The sequence below is a fragment of the Myodes glareolus genome, chromosome 2 (genome assembly GCF_982192425.1).
Source record: "Myodes glareolus chromosome 2, mMyoGla1.1, whole genome shotgun sequence".
NCBI lineage: Eukaryota > Metazoa > Chordata > Mammalia > Rodentia > Cricetidae > Myodes > Myodes glareolus.
The window spans coordinates 90,871,973-90,894,887 of record NC_142027.1 but is presented as its reverse complement, the minus strand read 5'-3'; the positions used below and the strand labels follow the sequence as shown (position 1 = coordinate 90,894,887).

Here is a 22,915-nt window from a genome sequence, read left to right as displayed (position 1 = left end):
AGAAGTCCAGAGATCTGGAGAAAAAGTATTCCAAGCTCCCCTTGGGCTGGATCCACTTTACAGGAACTTTGAGAAGTAGAAAGTTGAGGTTAGGTTATAACAAAGCTCTTTGATTCAATAACAGAAGCTCTCCAATTGCCTGCCCTTCTCATGATGTCCTAATGGGCATTGTACCCAAAGCTAGCAGGGCCGGCCATTCACAAGCACATAGATCATAACTGGTGGCTCCAGACCAAGGAATTTGGCTTTTTTTGCTGACTCAAGCACCACAGAAGTGATCTGCGTCATGTTCTAACTTATAAATATTTGCCTCTTCTATCTGTATGTGTGTGCATGTATATGTGTGTTTCCAACTTATAGTGCCTCTACTTAGCCCAGACTGATCTCCGACTTCCCACTGCTCTTTCTTTCGTTTATTGATTCAAGGTTTGGACCATTATATTCTTTCTGGGAGTGTTTTTTCTATATATCTGAAGACTCATCTGGGCTCGTGTGGCTCCAGCCAGAACTGTCAAGAGTAAATCACGTCTTCACTCACAACCTCATAGCTTGAGTGAGCTCTGTTGATTCACCAGGGGAAATTTTATCACTACCTGTATGACTTCTCTTTGTTTGGAACCCACCAATCTCTAAAAGTCTGAGGATCTTTCCCAAAGGCTGTACACTTCAGAGGACTCATTTCCTCCAAATCCCCATCATCCTGACCTAATTTCTCAGGATCATTTATTTCTCATCTTACTCACTATGGATCTTAAGGAAGGGAAGAGCCATTCCCTTTGAATGTGAGCCTTCAACTCCACACAGATAAGGTTTCTAATGAAGCAGGGAGCTAGATCTCTGGCTTTGAAAGGAGGATGTGCCAAAGAGCTTCCTTTCTGACGTCAAACAGCCTCCTGATATGGCACCTTGGTTTCAGGTATTTTTTGGAATGAGCAAATTAGCCATAGAGGTAAGGGCTATACCTTGGACAGCAGCAGACCCCTCCCTGGACATTCTATTGTATCCTGGAGAGCCCTGGCATTCTCTGTGATGTCACCAGTACTGTGGCTACACCAACTGCTGCTGGGGCATCTGTTCATTGCCTACAGGTTTTGGTCATAGCCATGTTGGCAAGACTGAGCAGGCTGCTTGAGAGACAGAAGGGAGAGCATAATAAGACTAGAGGGAGGCAGAAGGAAGCTGGCCTTCAACCTCAGTGTCTCACATCAAGACATAAATGGTTCTGGGGAAAACGCAGTGAGTCCTGGGTAGGGAGTGGGTAACTTCAAGGCTTCAGCTTGGTTTTTTATGGTGGGACCTCAGATCTTAGAGCTTCGTGGAAGTAATAGATCTATCCTGCTTCTCTTTGTTCCTGAAGAGTAGACCTGGAGTCTAGGGTTTCAGATGTTTAGTTTGGCAGAGAGCCAGTAATGGTCATTCCAGCAGCTGCTGTGCTAGGGGTTCTCTGCTTTGATTCTGAGTGGGAAGGAAGGAGAAAGAACATGAATGAGGTTTCAGCACTGTACTTCACCCACACTGGATTTCTTTTGGTTGTGGGTCACTAATAACAGGGAGAATAAAGTCCCCTGGCCAAAGCTGGAGGATCTCACATTTTACCTCAGTCACTTGCAGGGCAGGAGCCTTCAAGTATTGCTAAGTCTTCTGAGTCCTGACTCTCCATAGCCAATCATCTTTAATTTGAGTGTAGGAATGGGCCATCACTCTTCCTGAAAATTTGTTCTTAGTGTGAGGACTCACCTGTAGATGCCCTGTCCTGAGGTGTCTCCAGCCTGTCCTGTCACTAGGTGATCTCACCTTTGCTAACGTCATGATTGATGGAATGTATTCTACTGAAGTTTGGGGAAATTTTCTTCATACCCATGTGGCTTATCTTTGGTCTGACAACCACAGAACCCATCACCCCCACACATTGTAACAGCTCTGTGGATCTTTCCTGAGGTACTCACTCACTTCATGAAACTGAACTTCCTTTCACATCAACATGAGCTAATTTCTTAGTATCTTTCATTTCTCGTCTTATTTATTAGAGATCTTTGGAGGGGTTAGAGTCATTCCTTAAAGAATATTTGGAAAATGAGTTTTGACCTCCATACATGGTAAAGTATTAAATTAGAATTAATGAGAGTCTAACTAGTCAGAGAGATCTCTGGATTGGAAAAAGAATGTGCTGAAGAGCTTCCCCTGTGTCTCAGGGAAGACATCTAGAAAAGCCAGCTTTGGTGAACTCGGGAAGAGACATTATGAGATATGTGATAGCACTTGACAGTGACCCTAACAGTCCGTTCTCTGGCCATTCTATTGCATCCTGGAGAGTCGTTGACCTCTTTTATGAAATCATCAGTGTTGTGTCCTTGGGGCACTCATTAAGTACTTATAGGGATCACCAGAAGACACGTTGGTAAGACTGAACACACTGGTTGGCAGAGAGATCTGACTTTTGAAGAGGGGATTGGGGCTTGAGCTGGATCTCCAGAAATGGGGTCCAGTAGCTGGGATCTTTGGAAGAGATGGTTCTATGCTGCCTCTGGGTTAATAAAGTGCAAACCCATGGTCAAGGATTGGTGATGGTTAGTTTGACAGAAAGCCAGGAGTTGTCAAGGCTACAGCTTCTGTTCTCAGAGTTCCTTAATTTTATTTGGAGTGGCAAAGAAGGCCAGCAGGAGGCACAGACAGTTGAGGTGTGAGAGTAGGGTGTTGCTACAACTCATCATCAGTAGATTCTTTAGGTTCTGTGAGTATCTCATGTGAAAATCCCCATCTCTGCCCCAGGGTCTCAGACATTCAATTGCTTTTATTCCTGGCCACAGGTAAAATGGAATTGTTGTGCTAAGCACTAGAGACTCCAAAAACTTTCTGCATCACATCAGATAATAAGTTGACACTTCCAAAGCAGCATGGCTGGGTGACATATGCCTTCCAGGGCCAGTGGGGCTGCAGGGAGGCTGATGCACATAGCTAGCCACAGTGAATGGAGACAGAAGCATGGCTTATGAGCTCCCAGCTTAAGGATAGGTGTCCTGCTCTTTGGGGTCTTCACTGAGTTCCATGCATTCACTCTTCTTCAGGCCTCTTCATGAACTCAACATGGTCTCTCCTGGACCTATGCCATACAACTCTATAAATTTACTTATGTTTATCTACCTGCAGGGGGTACCAGAAAGACATCAACCCCAACCTCTGTCACTGAGCAGGAGCAGCAGATGAATGAGGTGGATACACTGACCCTGCAATTCCAGATGATGACCCAAGAAAGGAATGAACTTCATGGAATCCTGGCTAATTATACCAACAAGGACTTGAACAACAGGTAGTCATTTTGTTCAGTTCCTTGTTCACTGTCTTGAACCTACTGAGTCAAACCCAGCATTCCTCAGGTCACTGAAGGCTGCACCTCCAGGGTGTTCTGCCCAAACTAATTATCCTGAGGGCATCTGAGAAGCATAGCTGAACCCTGGGTAGGAGTGATATCAGGACACAGGCTGTGTGATTCCTCCAGATGAAAAGCAGAGGCTATGGCCTGGATCAGTCTGGGGATGGGGCAATAGTTTGTGAGCTCTCAGCATACATTTCATGAGGCCTTGACAGGTGTTGTCTTGTGGAAGATGCTAGGTGCTGTGAGTTTACGGTGAGTCTTTGTGCTTGACCAGCAGGTGCTTGGGTGCTGGTTGCTTTTGGGGGAGCTGCAGGAGCCCGGTCAACTTGGTTCATCTCAGTGTGTGACTTGAAGTCTGAACTTCATCACTGCTCCTTTCTGGTCTGGTTCCTTATATTCTGAGACAATTCCACGTTCCTACATTTATTTGGCATCCTTTGTCCGTGTCTGTGTGTGTGTGTGTGTTTGTGTGTTTTAGTGTGTTTCTGTGTGAGTATATGTGTGTGTGTCTCTGCGAATGTATGTGTGTATGTGTGTCTGTGTATACACCTGGCAGTGGGAGGTGTGTGGCAGGGCTTGTGGTTCTTTCTGTGTCACAGTTTTCAGGTGATGCCAACACTAAGGTCAGGGAACTCCACTCTGAGCAGCAGTGCTCCTGGCCCGTGTGTTCACCTTGGCAGCCCATTGGAATCCACTGGAGACTTATAAATCTATCCTTAAGTCGGTTCTCCTCCTGAAAATACTGATTTTGTGCTTCAGACACCCATGTAGCAATAGAAACCTAGGTTCAAAAATCCCCATTCTAAAGACAGAAACTACATTTTCATAGATTTCTGATGGGACCAGACTTGTGACACAGGCTCCTGAACACTTAACTATTCTACTCCTCGATGAAACTCATGCATCCCTGGCTCACACTCGTTGCACCCCTGACTGTAGGTCTGGGGCCAGGTCAGCAAGATTAACAAGCACCAGGTTGTCCTAGTTGATAGACATCAGAATGTGACATTGACAGTGCTGGGGTGTTTAGGACACAGCCTGAATTCATAGGATCATTAAGTCCTGTGTTCATGGGCTCTTTGTCCCTGGGCCACACCCTACCACAGGCTGAATTTTGAGTTGGAGATGATGAATATGGAGCATAAGAAAGTGATGCTGGACCTGCAGAAATTCCCCAAGGAGATTAGAGAGGCCTTGTATAAGTGCAAGGAGCTAACTGAGGAAACTGTCTCCTACACGTGAGTGGGGGACTTCACTGGGACGCCCCATTCTTTGGGAGTGACTTTTTGCCATGTTTTTTGTCTTTGAACCAAAGTGAGGGCCTTCATTCCATCCTGTCTTATGCTCTTGACTTGGGCCCCTTGGTCCGGGTTTGCTAACAGTGAAGTATCTGTGAACCCATCTCAGCATTGTCCTGCCAGCCTCAGCACCCTCTACATAGAAATCTATTTGCACCATGATGGGGGTTCCAGGAATCCGTGGGTCCCTGTTAGCTCTGGTACGGGTTTACATGGTGATCCCATGGGACCCACAGATGGAATATATTTCCCTTGGGTCTTCTGTCCTCCCTTAGAGAATATTTGCCTTCTACCTCTCAACCTCATGATCTTTTCCCAACCATGAACAGTTAAGTACATGTGGTAGGAGTCAAACCCTGCTCTCAGAAGTACATGGATCCCTTTTAGTGTCAGGGATTTCAGAAGTAGTCTGAGTCTTTCTGGAATTTGAGCCTTCTCTGGCTTTTGCCAGCTAATATATAATGCTGGCATGGTTAGTGTGGGCTCTAGTCTTGGGCTGCCTGGGACATAGGACCTTGCATGGATAATGTGGGAGTAATAGATGTTGGCTGGATGAGACTCACAATGTTTTTTTTGTGATGGTTCAGCATCCTCCACAACCAGCTCCTGAATGAGCGAACTCAGTTGAAGGAAAAAGTGAGTATGTTGAGAGAGGAGAATCGAAAGCTACGGAGGGAGCAGATTTCACTGCAAGAGTCCTGTGAAAAGGTGAAGATCTCTGTGATGAGGCCCATGAGAAGATCTATGAGCTATGTCCTAGGAGAGGCAGGTAGGCTGCAACAGTGGGGGCAGGCTGTCCAACATCAGTAATAATAAACACATACACACACACACACGCATACACGTGATCATCCACACACTTCTCCAGCAGCTCACTATTATCCCATCCAATTGCTGATTTCTGTGATCATTCACAAGTCTTTCTGGGGGTTTAGCATCTTGTGATATAAATGGCTAGAAGCAGCTTTGAAAGAAGAGATCTCCATGTAAATGCCAAAAGATTGATTCTCTGTCATCCTTCTTATCTCCTCTCATATATTTTATCTCAACATCAGTTCCTCTTCCTTCCCTCCTCCCAGTCCTTCACCTCCTGCTCCCCCTTCCCCAGGTCCAATCCTTCTTAGTTTCCCTTCAGAAAAGAGCAGGTCTCCAATAGTTATTTGATCTAATTATTAAAATAACATTAAACCCTGGACTTTGCTCATGTTTATTACACATTCTAACAATGAGATACATCACCAGATCCTTTTAAAGTCTTGAGATATGGTCATACTAAGTTCCACAGATTAGTTTTCAACTAATAGTGTAGTTCAGTCCAGATTTTAACGTTTAATCCTTCTGTCTCTGCCTCTGAGAAGCTAAGATTAATGGTTTCCATCACAAACTCAAACCTAGTCCAAATATTTAACTTAAAATTGAAATTTAATCCAAATGTCAAAGGTCAGTGTATTACAAGTGTGTGTTTTTAAGAAATAGGTGCTAAATTATAGTCATCTCAAAAGCATCAGTGAAAATATAATTTAAAATGCTTTATCATTAGTAGACAGGTACCTTTAAGACAAATAACATAAAGGTAGCTTTCATTCATTTAACCATTCAAGAATCTATCTATAGAGTCACATAAATTCCAGGAAGGAAGATATACCTCGAACAAACAGATAAGATGCCTGTCCTGAAGGAACTGATGAAGTTATTACCTTTAATTCATCTCTTACACTATAGCTGGTTTCTGCTCAGTGCAACCCTCCAGCTCTCATTGTGTTTGAGACATCCAATAACAGAGGATTTTTCTGCAGGAAGAAGAATCCAACCATTCCTATAGATCTGTCAATAAAATTCAGTCTCCACAGAAAAGGCAATTTTATGTCCTGCCCATTAGCCACAGCCTACATTCCCAGCTATAAATGAAAATGATTATATGTTATCGAATCATAGGGATTCCTGCTTCTTGTGAATATATAACAGGAAAGAAATTTTAAGCTCTCCCTTGGGTAGAGACTACATTGTTAATAACAATATTTTAAAGTGCTGTTGTAATTCTTCAATGATACACATTTTTGAGTAAGAATTTCATTTCATTTTTGTTGATAATAAATTATTCCTACATATAATAGATCTCAACCATAGTTTCCCTACCTCCACTCTTCCTGGCTCACATAAACCTCTGCTTTTCCCCAGATCTGCTACCTCTTGGTTGCCTTTCAGAAAGAACAGACAACCATGACAAAACAAGACAAGACCCTCATATAGAGACTGGACAAAGCATTCCAATAAGAGGAAAGTCATCCCAAGAGTAGGCAAAAGAGTCAGAGACACACCCACTCCCACTATTAGGTGTCCAATCAAAACACCAACATATATGCAGAGAACATGGTGTAGACCCATATAGGACCCATGCTTGCTGTATCACTCTCTGTGAACCTATGTGAGTCCTGTTTAATTGAGTCACTGGGCCATGTTCTTCTAGTGTCCTCCACCCCATCATTCCCACTGACTCCTAAAATCTCCCGTCATTTATTCTGAAGGGTTTCCTTAGCTCCTATGGGTGGGACTGATAGAAAGTTCCAATTTAGACACCCACTTCCACACAGTGTCTGTCTGTGAGTCTATGCACCCATCTGCTGCTAGAAAAAAACCTCTCTGATGATGACCAGCAAGGCACCAATCTATGAGTATAGCAGAACATTGATAAGAATATTAGGAATTATTTCATTATTTTTTTTCCTTATTTTTTTTCTACCCTATGTCTCTGGGCTATTTGGTCTCCAGTTTCTAGCCATTCAGGAATTGTAGGGCATGGACTGCCTCTCCATGCATGGGCCTCAAGTTAAGCCAGACATTATATGGCCACACTCTCAAGTTACACAGTGCCCCTTATAACTTGCAGGGAGGACAGACTGTAGGTAGGGATTTCTGTGGCTGAGATGATGTCATGTTTCTCTTTCCTATTTGGGTGGAACGTTCTATAGATGTCTGTTAAGTCCATTTGATTCAATACCTCCAATAATTCTCTTATTTCTCTGTTAGGTTTCTGTCTGATTGACCTGTCCATTGGTGAGAGAGGAGTGTTGAAGTCTCCTACTATTAGTGTGTGTGGTTTGATGACTGCCTTGAGTTCTAGAAGTGTTTCTTTTACATAAGTAGGAGGCTTTATATTAGGGGCGTAGATATTTAGGATTGAGACTTCCTCCTGATGAATTGTTCCTGTTATGTGTATAAAATGTCCCTCTCCATCTCTTCTGATTGATTTTAGTTTGAAGTCAATTTTGTTGGAAATTAGAATGGCCACACCTGCTTGTTTCTTAGGTCCATTTGCCTGAAAAACCTTTTCCCAACCCTTTACTCTGAGTAGATGTCTGTCTTTGTGGTTGAGGTGTGTTTCTTGTAAACAGCAGAATGTTGGATCCGGTTTTCGTATCCAATCTCTTAGTCTGTGCCTTTTTATAGGTGAATTGAGTACATTAATATTAAGTGATATTAATGACCAGTGGTTGTTGACTCCGGTTATTATTATTTTATGTTTGTTTGTTTAATAGAGTTTGTATGTGTCCCTTTTTTGAGTTAAGCTCGTGAACGGTCACTAGATGTCTGAGTTATTGTAGGTAATGTTGGCAATGTTGGATTCCTTGGGTTGCAATTTTCCTTCTATTATTTTCTGTAAGGCTGGGTTTGTGGATACGAATTGTTTAAATTTGTTCTTATCTTGGAATATTTTGTTTTCTCCATTGATAGTGAACGATAGCTTGGCTGGGTATAGTAGTCTGGGTTTGCATCCATGGTCTCTTAGTTTCTGCAGTACCTCTATCCAGGACCTTCTGGCTTTCATGGTATCCATAGAGAAGTCTGGTGTAAGTCTGATAGGTTTACCTTTATAAGTTACTTGCCCTTTTTCCATTGCATCTCTTAATATTCTTTCTTTAATCTCTATGTTTTGTGTTTTGATTATTATATGGCAAGGGGATGTTTCTTTTGATCAAGTCTATTCGGTGTTCTGTATGCTTCTTGAACCTTCATAGGAATATCATTCTTTATGTTGGGAAAGTTTTCTTCTATAATTTTGTTGAATATATTTTCTGGTCCTTTGATCTGCAGTTCTTCTCCTTCTTCGATCCCTATTATTCTTAGATTTCGTTTTTTTTATTGTGTCCCAGATTTCTTGAATGTTTTGTGATGAGGATTTATTGGATTTGCTGTTTTCTTTGATCAGAGCATTTATTTTCTCTATGGTATCTTCAGACTCTGAGATTCATTCTTCCATCTCTTGTATCCTATTGGTTATGCTTGATTCTGTAGTCTCTGTTCGTTTACCTAGATTTTCCATATCCAGCCGGCCCTTGCTTTGTGTTTTCTTCATTGACTCCATTTCAGTTTTCATTTCTTGACCTGTTTCCTTTACCTGTTTGATTGTTTTTTCTTGGTTTCCCAGTGTATCATTTGTAGGGAGCCGCCAGGATGTGGCCTTGGCCAGATAGTGCCAGCAGTCCTTCAGCCTGGAGGTATACATATCCTTTGTTGTTGCTGCCTTAGGCCGGTGTGCTCGGAGCCTTGTTTTGCATTTCAAGAGACTCGGTCTCCTGACCTGTCCCGTGGCCTTGGGTCCTAGTAGAATGGCATCAACCAATCAGCATTCGAGCCTCTCACCCTAGAAAAGCGGCTGTCTTTGGATTTTTCGCTCTCTCTCTCTCATCCCTGTTCCCCATTCCCCCTTTCAATCAAGGAGCTCTAATAAATTGTGATTGAGAAGGATTCTTGATTTTGTGATCGTCCATTCCTGCTGGTCAGGAAGCGCGTCACATTTTGGTGCTGAAACCCGGGACGCCGGATTTGAACAAGCCAAGGAGGGAGCAGAATTCAGAACTCAACACATAAGAGCGGTGACTGACGTCAGGAAATCCTCCAGATGTATGCTGATTGCTAAGGCTGGTCCAGAGTGGTAATGTTTGCATTCCTTCTTCTATGTTGCTTTGGGTTGCGCTGTGATTAACCAGGTGGTGAGTGCCTTTGCTGCTGTGACTGCAGCTCTAGTCAAAAGTAAAACTAAGTCCGCAGTAGATCAAGCGGCATTTTTCTAAAAGGACTTCCTTGTAAGTAAAAAGGAGGTTTTTTCTTTAGCCCAGGGGGTAAGTGCGCACCATGGGCAATTCTTATGGAGCCAGCTTGAACCCCAGGGAGATTTATCACTCAATCCAGGCATTTTTGCGACAGCGTGATTTAAAGATCTCTTCTAGCACTGTCGCTAACATCGTAAAAGACATTGTTGATGTCTCACCTTGGTTTGCAGCTTCAGGTGATCTGACTTTGCCATCTTGGAATAAGCTAGGCAGGGATTTGGAACAAGCAGAAGGAAATATTTGGAGAGGCACATTTCCTTTTTGGAGGATGGTGCGGGACTGCTTGAAGGAAGAACGTAATATAGAGATATTAAAACAGGGTCGCAAGGCATTACAGAAACATCAGGACAGCTTTTCAGAATCAGATCAGAAGGAGGAACAAGAGTGTAGGCCTAGAAAGAAAAAGGAAAAATTAAAAGATAAGGATCCGGAAATAAAAAAAGGAGAAAAGGGGAAGAGAAGCCCCATAGCTTTAGTAGTGAAAGAATTTGTAGATTTAGATTTATCAGAGGAGGAAGAACAACTAGAGGGAGTGGCTGCTAAATCTGAGAAAGAGCAGCGAGGTAGCCGGAGGCTGGGCGATATTGATGTGTTTACTACAAAGGGCAGAAGAGACGAGACACCAGTTCCTGCTGCCCTTCCCCCATCCGCCCCTCCACCCATGTACCAGCAGGCAGCTACAGAAGGTCACAGCTTCATAGGAAGGCAAACTTGGTCGCAACTGGCTGCTGCCTTTCCTGTTTTTGAGGAGCCACAGAATTATAATAGGTGGTATGAACCAATCCCATACAGACAGCTGAAGGACTTGGTTGAAGCTGCGAGAAATTATGGAGCAAATGCCAGTTATACAATCGCATTATTGAGAAGGATTGTTACAGTAGCACTGACTCCTACAGACTGGCAGGAGATTGCAAGAGCAGCTCTTCCAGCAGGGCAGTTCCTGGATTTTAAATCTATAGTCCAGGACAAGGCTCAGACCCAAGAGCACATTAACATACAAGGCGGCCACCCAGAGTGGACGGCTGATATGCTTCTTGGACAGGGGGCATTTGCTGGAAATCAGAATCATTATCCTTGGGAGGTTTATAGGCAGGTTAGTGAGATTCATTATAGAGCATGGAAATCACTCCCTAATAAAGGTGAAACAGCTGGTAACTTAACCAAGATTATTCAAGGTGCTGCAGAGCCATTCTCTGATTATGTGGCTAGGATGACAGAGGCAGCTGAAAGAATGTTTGGGAATTTAGATATTTCATTGCCTTTTGTCCAGCAAATAATATTTGAGCAGAGCACCAAGGAATGTCAAAGAGCAATAGGTCCAGTAAAGGGAAAGGGATTAGAAGCCTGGATCAAAGCCTGCCGTGAAGTTGGGGGGCCTCTAACCAATGCAGGGCTGGCGGCTGCTGTGCTTGCTGCTGCCAGAGGTGTCAGAGGAGATAAGGGAAAGGCATGCTTTAAATGTGGACAGTTGGGGCATTTCAAAAAACAATGTCCCAATAGTCATAATGCCTCAGATTCTTCAGGGCTCTCAGCTGCAACATCGCAGAGGCAGCCAGACATTTGTCCCAGATGCAAGAAAGGGAAACATTGGGTTAATGAGTGCAGATCAGTTAGGGATATAAATGGACAACTTATTCCTATGCCTATTCAGTCATTGTCAAAAAACGGATTGAGGGGCCCATGCACCCAGGGCCCAAAAATATTTGGGGCAATTCAGAACACGATGGCAGTCCCCGAGATGACTCCATCGTCCCAACAAGAAGGACAGCCAAAGGCTCCGGAGGGCTGGACCTCTGTGCCACCTCCGAACTGCTATTAACTCAGGATATGGGAGTTCAGGTAATAGAAACAGACGTGTCTGGGCCATTAGAAAAAGATACTGTTGGCATAGTCTTGGGACATTCATCCTCAATTATGAAAGGCCTGATAGTCCATCCTGGAGTCATAGACCCTGCCTATGAAGGCTGCATTAAAATTCTTTGCCATTCTCCATACGGGGTAGTTTCCATCGCCCCAGGAGACAGAATAGCTCAACTCTTAGTTCTGCCTTCAGGGCGTAATAAGCTTTCAGCTGAGGGGCTTGTCTTAAAGGACAAAAGCCTTGCTCCCATGGGAGTAGATTTGGCTTGTTTATCCTTGGAGCTTGATCAGCAACCAATCTTAAATTTAGAAATAGAAGGAAAGATTTTTTCAGGCCTGGTGGATACTGGAGCAGATAAAAGTATCATCAGATCCCAAGCATGGCCAAAACGCTGGCCCTTACAACAGGCCTCCCAGTCCCTTCAAGGGCTGGGGTATGCACAAACACCGCATATAAGTGCTAAGGAGTTAGTCTGGAGAACAGAAGATCAGAGAGGGACTTTTCAGCCTTTTGTGGTTGATTTGCCCATCAACCTATGGGGCAGGGATGTGCAGTCTCAAATGAGATTGAGACTTACAAATGATTATTCTGATACCAGTAAGCAAATAATGGCACGTCAGGGCTATGTTCCCAATAAGGGACTTGGTAAATGTCTCCAAGGTAGACAGAATCCTATTGAGACTGTCTCCAAGTTAGATAGAAAAGGCTTGGGTTTTTCATAGGGGCCACTGAAGCTGTAGCTTCCACACAAAAGACAATGCCCATCCCTTGGCTAGTAGATAAGCCGGTATGGGTCCCTCAGTGGCCCCTTTCCTTGGAAAAGCTGGAAGCTGCAAGACAATTAGTACAAGAACAGTTAGAACTAGGACATTTAGAACATTCTGTATCGCGTTGGAATACGCCTATTTTTGTGATTAAAAAGGCTTCTGGAGGTTGGAGGTTACTGCATGACCTTAGGGCAGTCAATGCTCAGATGCAGGTCATGGGCCCAGCCCAGCAGGGCCTCCCATTGCTTTCAGCAATACCAAAGAAATGGCCTGTAATTTCCTTGGACATCAAGGACTGTTTCTTTTCAATTCCCGTGTGCCCTCAGGACCGGGAAAGGTTTGCATTTACTCTTCCATCTGTTAACAATGAGCAACCCAATGCTCGGTTTCAATGGAAAACTTTGCCTCAGGGAATGGCCAATAGCGCCCTCATGTGTCAGTTATATGTAGATGCAGCATTGAGTCCTGTTAGGAGACAATTTCCTACTGTGAAAATTGTTCACTATATGGATGATTTATTATTATCTGCCCCCCACCAGGAAACCCTGAAGGAAGTTTTCCAAAAGGTTACATCCCTTTTGGAGGAGCAAGGACTCCACATAGCCTCAAATAAAGTACAAGCATCTTCCATGGTGAAATTTTTGGGGACTATAATCACCCCTGAAAGCATCAGGCCTCAGAAAGTGCTTATTCGCACCCATCACCTTAAAACTCTTAATGATTTCCAGCAGTTGCTGGGAGATATAAATTGGATTAGAGGATATTTAAATATACCTCGATCTGAGCTCTTGCCTTTGTTTTCCATCTTAGAAGGCAATCCTGATATCTGTTCACCTAGAGCCATGACCCCGGCTGCAATGCAGGCCCTTAAGAGGGTAGAATCTGCTATTACTACAGCTCAATTACAGCGAGTGAATCCATCCTTACCAATTTTGCTATGCATTCTCAAAACAAAGAATTATCCCACTGGAGTGTTATGGCAAGATGGACCCCTCTGGTGGATGCATGGAAATTCCATAGGAGCAAGATCTGTTCAATATTATCCAGAATTGGTGGCTGGCCAAGCATTAATGGGAATAAAGCTTTGCTTAGCCCACTTTGCGAGAATGCCTGACAAGTTGATAATTCCCTATACGAGGGAACAGGTAGAAGTTTTGACAGCCACAGTAGATGGCTGGGCTATCCTGCTTTGTGCATTCCCTAATGTTATTGACAATCATGTGCCAAGGCACCCCTTAATAAATTTTGTGGAGAAAAATTTGGTGTATTTTCCCAGGATTACCTCGCCCCACCCATTAGAAGGAGCCTTAACTATCTATACAGATGGCTCAAAGACCGGAAAAGGGGCTCTGGTGGCAGGAAATGCTAAACCTGTGGTCTTTCAATTTCGGCCTGATTCCCCCCAAGTCACTGAGTGCTTGGTGGTTTTGGAGGTGTTTCAGAGATTTCTTGAGCCATTTAATTTAATTTCAGATTCACAATATGTGGTCAATGCTGTGGCCTCTCTTGAGGTTGCAGCCTCAATTCGCAGCTCAAGTACAGTGTCTAATATTCTTTTACAAATACAAAAACATATTTTAAAAAGAGAAAATCCCTTTTATGTTGCTCATATTCGAGCCCATTCTCTCTTGCCAGGACCTATGGCAGAGGCCAATGCTCAAGCTGATGGTGCTACTCGAGCACTCGCCCTTGTGGCTACAGATTCACTCCAGCTAGCTAGAGATTTCCATCAGCTTTATCATGTTCCAGCGAATACACTTCGCTTAAAGTTTAAGATCTCTAGGGAAAATGCCAGGAGGATAGTAAAAGCCTGTCCCTCCTGCGTGACCATGTTACATCCCCCACATATTGGGGTAAATCCCAGGGGGTTAAAGCCAAACTCACTCTGGCAAATGGATGTGACTCACATCTCGGAGTTTGGCAGACAAAAGTATGTTCATGTGTCGGTGGACACATGCTCTGGAATAATTCATGTCACCCCACTGGCAGGGGAAAAGGTAACTCATGTAAAAATGCATTGCTTAGAGGCCTGGGCAGCTTGGGGAAAGCCAAGTCGTTTAAAAACCGACAATGGCCCGGCATATGCCTCACAGGGCTTTAAAGCCTTTTGCAAGCAATTACAAGTTGAACATACCACTGGCCTACCATACAATCCTCAAAGCCAGGGTATCGTAGAAAGAGCAAATAGAAATTTAAAGGAAATTTTGAGAAAGCAAAAAGGGGGAATAGCTGTAGCAGCTTCCCCCAGAGAAAGGATTTCTCTTGCACTCTTTACACTTAATTTTTTAATTCAAAATATTGCTGGAAAAACAGCAGCAGACAGGCATGCCCTGTTTGAAAGCTCTACAGAGCGAGATTTGGTCATGTGGAAGGATGTATTGATTAATAAATGGTGTGGACCGGATCAGGTAATTACCAGATCCAGGGGAGCAATTTGCATTTTCCCTCGGAATCGTGAAGATCCAATCTGGGTGCCAGCGAGACTGACAAGAGAAATAAAGAAGATGATCCAGTGGATGCTGAGTGTCCTGCTGTGGAAGATTCGTGCGGAGGCAGCAGAGATGACACCCTGGGCGGTGTCAAGAGCAACTGTTTCACATCATCGCCTTGAGCAACACCCTGTGCAACCTCTTATCTCTTAACAATTTTCTGACTGACTCTACTTTGCCTTTCTCCCTCCTTGGGGATGGGTGGGAGCAGAGATATTCTTGGCATGCTGTGTCTAGGTGGAAGTGCTGTATGTCTTTGATTGGTATGCTACCTGCTAGCCCAAGTGAGGAGGGACAAGGTCTTTGTGGCACAGGCCTTGGCAGCCTTGGAATGTGTATCCTCACCCCAGGTTTGGCTCTCAGCCTCAAAAGAGCTCATAGGCAATTAGCCATGCATAGCCTTTGCACCCTCTAGGGACCATATAGTCCCACGGCACAGAGGAAGGTATGCATAGGCGGAGGGTGTGCAGACACAGCCCTAGCACTCCCAGGGAAGTAGTTGTCCCATTGCACGGGAAGGGTGTGTCTTGCTTTTCTTTTCTTTAATCAGTCCACACATCATGAGGTGGGGACCAGATTGGAAAATAGTTTTGCCTTATTGCTCTTAAAGACAATAAAAGGAGGAGCTATAGGGAGCCGCCAGGATGTGGCCTTGGCCAGATAGTGCCAGCAGTCCTTCAGCCTGGAGGTATACATATCCTTTGTTGTTGCCACCTTAGGCCGGTGTGCTCGGAGCCTTGTTTTGCATTTCAAGAGACTCAGTCTCCTGACCTGTCCCGTGGCCTTGGGTCCTAGTAGAATGGCATCAACCAATCAGCATTCGAGCCTCTCACCCTAGAAAAGCGGCTGTCTTTGGATTTTTCGCTCTCTCTCTCTCATCCCTGTTCCCCATTCCCCCTTTCAATCAAGGAGCTCTAATAAATTGTGATTGAGAAGGATTCTTGATTTTGTGATCGTCCATTCCTGCTGGTCAGGAAGCGCGTCACAATCATTCATGGATTTACTCATTTCTTCGAACTTTTTGCTTTATTTCTCATCCATTTCTTTACTCATTTCTTCAATCCTTTTGTTGTACTTCTCATCCAGTTCTTTAAGGGAGTTATTCATATCCTGTTTAAGGGACTCTATTGCTTTCATAATGGCATTTTTTCCCGCTTCTTCTGAATTAAGAGGTTCAAGACCTTCTATTGTAGGGTCATTGGTATCTGGTGTTTTCATGTTGTTTTTTAGATCATTGGAGGAGTTCTTGCCTTGGCGTCTGCCCATCTCTTCCTTCAAATGCTCTCTATTGGATCTTCTGGTACCAGATCAGGTTCCCTTGTTGGGCAGGGACTTCACTGACAGAAGGTCTACCTTTCCTCAGGCAGCCTATTGAAACACAGGCACTCCCTCCTGCCGGGTTACACTCACAGCCCAGGCCTGGAGTGCAAGGGAGCTGCTCTGGGGAGATCTTATGGCCCCAGAGGGAAGGGGGGAAGAGAGGAAGGTGTGCCTGGATAAAGACTGGGACAGGATTCGGGAGAGCTCTGCAGGGAGGAGCCTCCTCTGCCTGATGACCAGAAAGTCGAGGGGGGCAGGGAGAGTCTGAATTCCTCCTAGCCAAAGCCCTCGGGCCAGTAGCAAACTCACCCCTCCTCCAATGGATGACTGCTAGAAGATCACTGTCTCTTGCTGGCCAGGAGTGTGACTGAGCTGAGACAGAGCTTACCTGTCCTCAGGCAGGCTCTCAAAGCAAAGGAACTGCCCCTGCTGGCCTGAACCCACAGCGCAGGCCCAGCGTGCAAGGGAGCAGCTCTGGGGAGATCTTGTGGCCCCAGAGGGGAGGAAGGTGTACCTGGATATAGGCTGGGACAGGATTCGGGAGAGCTCCGCAGGGAGGACCCACCTCTGTCTGGTGACCAGAAAGTCGAGGGGGGCGGGGAAAGTCTGAATTCCTCCTAGCCAAAGCCCTCAGGACAGGAGAAAACTCACCCCTCCTCCAATGGATGTCTGCTAGAAGATCACTCTCTCTTGCTTGCCAGGAGTGTGGCTGAGCTGAGACAGAGCTTGCCTATCCTCAGGCAGGCTCTCAAAGCAAAGGAAATACCCCTGCCGACCTGAGCCCACAGTCCAGGCCCAGCGTGCAAGGGAGCAACTCTGGGGAGATCTTGTGGCCCCAGAGGGGAGGGGGGAAGAGCTATGTTGAGGTCTTTTATCCATTGGGACTTGAGCTTTGTACAGTGCAAATGATATCTATATATTTGCATTCTTCAACATGCAGACGTCCAGTTTGACCAGCACCATTTGTTGAAGATGCTTTCTCTTTTCAAATCTGTCCCTTTGGCTTCTGTATAAAAATCAGATGTCTGTAGGTGTGTGGATTCCTATCTAGGTCTTTAATTAGTTCATATTTATCAATGTAACTGCTTTATACCAGTACCTTGTGGTTTTTATTATTATATCTGTGTATTAAAGCTTGAAATCAGAGATGGTGATACCTCCAGCAGTTCTGTTACTCTTGAGGATTGTTTAAACTAGCCTATGCGTTTTTGGTTTTCCAAATAAAGTTGAGAATTACCCTTTCAAGGTCTGTAAGAATTGTGTTGAAATTTTGATGGGGATTGTGTTGATTTTGAAATTACTTTTGGTAGGATGACTATTTATTTTTACTATGTTGTTCCAACTCATTCACAACCTTGGAAGATCATTCCAATTTTTAATATCTTCTTCAGTTTCTTTCTTCAAAGTCTTGAAGTTTCTATCATATACGTCTTTCACTTTCTTGGTTAGAGTGTCCACAAGACATTTTATATTGGTTTTGGCTATTGTGAAGAATGTTGTTTATCTGATTTCTTTCTCAGTCCTTTTATATTCCTATGTATGTGGGTTACTGATTTTTTGAGAAAATCTTGTATCCATCCACTTTACTGAAAGTGTTTTTTGACTGTGGGAGTTCTCTGGTAGAACTTTGAGGGTCATTTGTACATACTATCACATCATCTGTAAATAATGATCCTTTGTCTTCTTCTTTCCAATTTGTATCCCCATGATCTGCTTCTGTTGTCTTATTGAACTAGCCAGATCTTCATGCTCTATAGTGAATAGACATGAATAAAGTAAACAGCCTTGCCTTGTTTCTGATTTTACTAGAATTACTTTGATTTTCTCTCCATTTAATTTATTGTTAGCTATAAGCTTGCTGTCAGTTGCCTTTGTTATGTTAAGATATGTCCTTGTATCCATAATATCTCAACAGCTTTCATCATGAACGGGTATTGGATTTTGTCAAAGACTTTTTAAGTCTCTAGTAAGATGATCATTGTGTTTTCCTTCAGTTCCTTCTTACATTACATTTACTAATTTTCATATGTTGAACCGTGCTGCAAGGAGAGAGCCTGCTTACTCCTTCTAGCCACCCAGCTAGCTTAGTCCCGAAATACCCACACAGATCCCATTTCAGTTAAATCACAGCTTGACACATTAGTTCTAGCTTCTTTAAGTGTTTCATAGTCATTAGATTCCTCTGTTAAGAATTCTTTATTTAGATCTCTACCCCATTTTAATTGGATTATTTGTTTTCTTGATACCTAATTTCTTGAGTTCTTTATATATTCTGGATATTAGTCCTTTATTGAATGTGGAGACTGTGATGAACTTTTCTCATTCTGTAGTCTGCTGTTTTGACCTATTTACATGTTCTTTGCCCTACAGGTGCTTTTCATTTTCATATGATTTTAAATATGCTTATTTGGTTTAAAATTCAGTTAATCCAGAATTCATTCATTTCATCTGCATGACCTACACATTTGTCTGACTGGAGTATTTAAGTTCCCAAATATCACTGTGTGGGGGTCAATGTATGTCTTAAGCTACAGTAATGTTTCTCTTACAAAACTACTTAGGGCATAGATGTTAAGAATTGAAATGCCAGCCAAACAGTGGTGGTGCATGCCTTTAATCCCACCACTTGGGAAACAGAGGCAGGCAGAATTCTGTGAGTTCAAGGCCAAGCTGGTCTACAAGAATTAGTGCCAAGGCAGGCTCCAGAGCTACAGATAAACCCTGTCTCAAAAACAAAGCAAGAAAAAAGAAAAAATGAATTGAAATGTCATCTTTGTGGTGTACCCTTTCCCATCTCTTTTGATTAATTTGGGTTTGAGGCCAATTTTGTTAGATATTAAAAAGGCTACACCAGCTTGTGTATATGCTTGTACATGTATGTCCAGGAGTGTGTATTCAGAAATATCTGTGTCTGTGCGAATTTTAGTGTCCAACCATTCACTAAGAACATAATCTTCCAATGAACAGAAACAAGAAATTTTGGAGGAAAGACTGCAATACCTGCTGAAGCAGAGGGATCTGGTAACCAAGCAAATAGTCTTGGCAGAAAAGTTGCAGAATCATTTTGCTGTCTCCCAGATGAGGTAGGATCCCAGGCCACAAAGAGGGAGTTATACCAAGTAGTTCCCCTGTACCTGACTCTCTGTCCTATTTGGGTTCCTGGCCATTTGCATGGCCTTTCCATTCAGAAAGGACATCTGAGAGTATTGGGCTGGCTCAGTCAACAGAAATGTCTGCACAAGAAGCAATATGTGTTACTCTTAATCTTTCTCGATTGTGTGCACTTCCTCACTTCTGAGTGCTCTCGTTTGTTCTGAGTGCATTGATCCTTCTTATGGTAGTTCCATACCTAAGAAGGACAGTGTTAATTGTGGACAATGCTGTCTCCTCCTGCCACTTTATTTTCCTTCAGGAGTATCATGTTTAGCGATAAAATCCTATACTTGGACAGATTTACGTGTGGCACATTCTTATTGAATATGGGTTCTCTGAAATTTGCATCTGTTTTTTATAAGAAGGTTTCTCGGGAATTAAAATCAGATTTAGAGTTTGACATGTTGAACCCAAGGAAGTGTTTGTGCTGAAGGAATAAATCGAGCCTTCAATGATGCAGTGTTGTGTATGCTCCCCTTGAGGGCCTCATACAGTTAATTTCCCAGGTTGCTCACAGTTTCCTGGCGTCTGTTCAAGGCCATGAATATCTACTGAACTGTGACTCGGACATTGCCCTGTTTGTGTTTTTTTTTTCCAAAAGAGTGTATCTGAACTATTGGAGAAATGGGATGTTTTTCTAGTTTACAATGGTGTGTATTTTTCAGCTCCATTTGTAGTAGCTTTAAAAGTGGAGAAAAAAAGAAACTCTTATCCTTGAGGAAGCAAGGAGTGAATGAGCCCAGCTCAGATGTAATGCTGGATTGTGCAGCTGAGTAGAGCTGGTGGGAGCTCAAAAGCTGGCAGGGCAGGTCCCCAACAGACCTGTGTCCCAGCTGGCTTCCTCCCCTAGGTTTGAAAACCTCCAGCATGATTTGGAACTGGCCACAGTCCAGGATGAGAGCCTCCTGCAGACAGACCTGCCTGCAGCAGGAGCCCTAAGTGTGCCAGGCCAATGAGCCACCATTGACTCCTATCCCCTGCAATCTTGGCATTCATGGGGTGGGTTTTCTTCCTTGACATTTGTTTCCCATGTGTAGAAAGGCCCTGGTTTTGTCTAGGCTGTGGTCCAGTGATGCTTCCCATGGGTCTGATTGCCTTTCCTTCTCTGACAGCTCACCTTTGGAGAACTGAGGAGGATGAAGGAAGCTTCACACATTCTCCATTCTAGCAGCAACACGTACTGAAAAACAGACCCCTCCTCGTAGATGTGAACTAACCAGTGAGGAAAATCTCCACCGACTGCAGGGATCCATCCCCAATCTGATTCAAGTTATGTTGATGCACTATTCCTGGAGAAAGGAAGTCATCAGAAAGAAGCCTGAGTTTCAGAGGACCCACCAAGAATTACTCAGAATCCCGACATCAGTCAGCAGGTGGACCCTGAGTGGTGCACAGCATCATGGGGAGGGTATGCTGCTGGGCAAGGCTTACTCTGCCAGTTTACTCCCCATGTCTTTAGTAAGCCGGCTGAGCCCTCCATATGTGGTGAGGAATCTCACAAGAAAGACTGTACTGATGCCGTGCTGTAGTCTGTACACACCCCAGGGAAAAGAACAGGATTCCCTCTCCTGTGCAGTGCTGAGGCGGGCTCCATGTCACAGGAAAGTGCTGCTGAAGATAACGCACTACAGAGACCACAGCATCGCTCTCCCGTGTTAGTCACTGAACAATCCATAAAGAAAGTATGTGTGGATTCTCCAGTTTCACAGCCTGGACTGGCGTGTCAGTCCTGAGAAAGGGTTTATAGAGGAGGTCTGGTCACCTTTGGTGTCCTTAGGGAGCCAGGTGCTCTTGGTGGTTTTGTTGGATCTAAAGCTAGAGGATATTTTTAGTTTAATTATGGGAGTGGGGGAGGTTCTGGTTTGGGTTTGTGTATCGTTTGCTTGGGTATTTTTTCTTTGTTTTGGTATAAATTTTGTTAGTTTTTGTTAATTATTTTTTCTTGTTTTAATAGTTGGTTAAGGTTCTACGCTGTATATACTGACTACCCTTCCTAAAGCCCCTATTGAGTTAAATGACTATTTTTATGAATAAAAATCTATTTTAAACTTCCTGATTTTACTACCCTTCTTGAGTCAGGTATGGGGTTTCTCTCCGGTGACTCCAGAACTCACATGCAGAGATGAATTTCCCCACGTTCCAGTAGCCTTGGTTACACAGTGGTTTCGCATCCAGGCAGGTCTACATAGAAGGGTAGTACCTTGGATGTGAATGGCCTTTTCTACTCCTGTCTTTATGATTTTGACTTCATGCTAACATCCAGATTTAAGAGAATGTAATGAAGAAGGGCTCTGGAAATAAAGGAACTTCCCTCTGCAGTACATTAGTTCTATTCCAGTGTCCAATCACGATTGCTCATTGAGATCCTGCTATAGCAAAGCAATGAAATTGGCCTTTGAAATGCATGAGCACAGTGTACCCACAGCAGAGGGAAACTGCTGAGCTGCAAGTTTGGATTTTGGAGATGCCTTTCAACCTCTCACTCCTAAACCATGACTCTTACATTAGGGAGCTGCAGAATAAGGGCCTGTTCCAGCACAATTAATACATAGGACCATATGAAAATGAAAAGCACCTGTAGGGCAAAGAACATGTGAATAGGTCAAAACAGCAGACTACAGAATGAGAAAATTCATCACAGTCTCCACATTCAATAAAGGACTAATATTCAGAATATATAAAGAACTCAAGAAATTAGGTATCAAGAAAACAAATAATCCAATTAAAATGGGGTAGAGATCTAGATAAAGAATTCTTAACAGAGATATCTAATGACTAGGAAACACTTAAAGAAATATTCAGCATCCTTAGCCATCAGGAAAATGCAAACCAAAATTACTCTCAGATTCCTTCTTACAACTGTCAGAATGACTTACACCTGTCAGAATGCCTAAGATCAAAAACATAAATGACAGCTCATGCTGGCAAGGATGTTGGCACAAGAACACTCCTCCATTACAGGTGGGAGCACAAACTTGTACAGTCACCATGGAAATTTATATGGCATTACTCAGGAAATTGGTAACGGGTCTTCCTCCAGACCCAGGTACACCACTCTTGGGCAAATGCACAATGGTTGCTCAATCCTATCACAAGGACACTTGTTCAACTATGTTCATTATGACTTTGCTCATAATAGTCAGAAATTGGAAAAAAAAACTAGAATGGATAAAGGAAATGTGATACATCTACACAATGGAGTATTACTCAGCACTTTAACAAAATGACATCATGAAATTTGAAGACCAATGGATGGAACTAGAAAAAAAGGAGAAAGGTCAAAGGGAGACACATAGAAAAACTACTGCAAGCAGACTTGTGGCAGGTGGGCACAGAAGTAGATGAGGAAAGAAGTGGCAGTTAATTTGTTGGGGTAGTTGGGATGGAGAGAGTATATTGAGAGACAACTGTAATTTGGGTGCATTTGAGTACAGAAGAAACTTCTTAGAATTTATGAAGGTGATCCTAATGAGGGTTTCTGCTTCTGTCCCCACCTGCCCCACGTCTGATTGCAATATTTTTTTCTATTTTCCCCCTCCCAGG

General features: G+C 43.5%; 2 protein-coding genes across 2 annotated transcripts in view; both read left to right on the top strand.

Moving 5' to 3' along the window:
- Nucleotides 1–22,915, top strand: part of LOC148123058 (uncharacterized) — a 79,372-nt gene that overhangs the window by 31,060 nt on the left and 25,397 nt on the right. The window lies entirely within an intron of this gene.
- LOC146895549 (disks large homolog 5-like) lies at nt 1,057–21,052 on the top strand. The gene is made up of 7 exons (XM_087896638.1): nt 1,057–1,236; nt 3,148–3,307; nt 4,480–4,611; nt 5,259–5,440; nt 17,446–17,465; nt 19,187–19,302; nt 20,485–21,052. The coding sequence occupies exons 1-7, from the start codon at nt 1,104–1,106 to the stop codon at nt 20,501–20,503; spliced, it is 762 nt and encodes a 253-aa protein (XP_087752764.1). The 5' UTR covers nt 1,057–1,103; the 3' UTR covers nt 20,504–21,052.

What these genes read in the sequence shown, in the direction of transcription:
- LOC146895549 (XM_087896638.1), top strand. Translation starts at nt 1,104, where the DNA reads ATGTTGGCAAGACTGAGCAGGCTGCTTGAGAGACAGAAGGGAGAGCAT. An exon ending in CTATGTCCTAGGAGAGGCAG is followed by an intron (nt 5,441 to 17,445) that starts GTAGGCTGCAAC and finishes TTCCAAATAAAG; the next exon opens with TTGAGAATTACCCTTTCAAG. An exon ending in TTGAGAATTACCCTTTCAAG is followed by an intron (nt 17,466 to 19,186) that starts GTCTGTAAGAAT and finishes TCCAATGAACAG; the next exon opens with AAACAAGAAATTTTGGAGGA.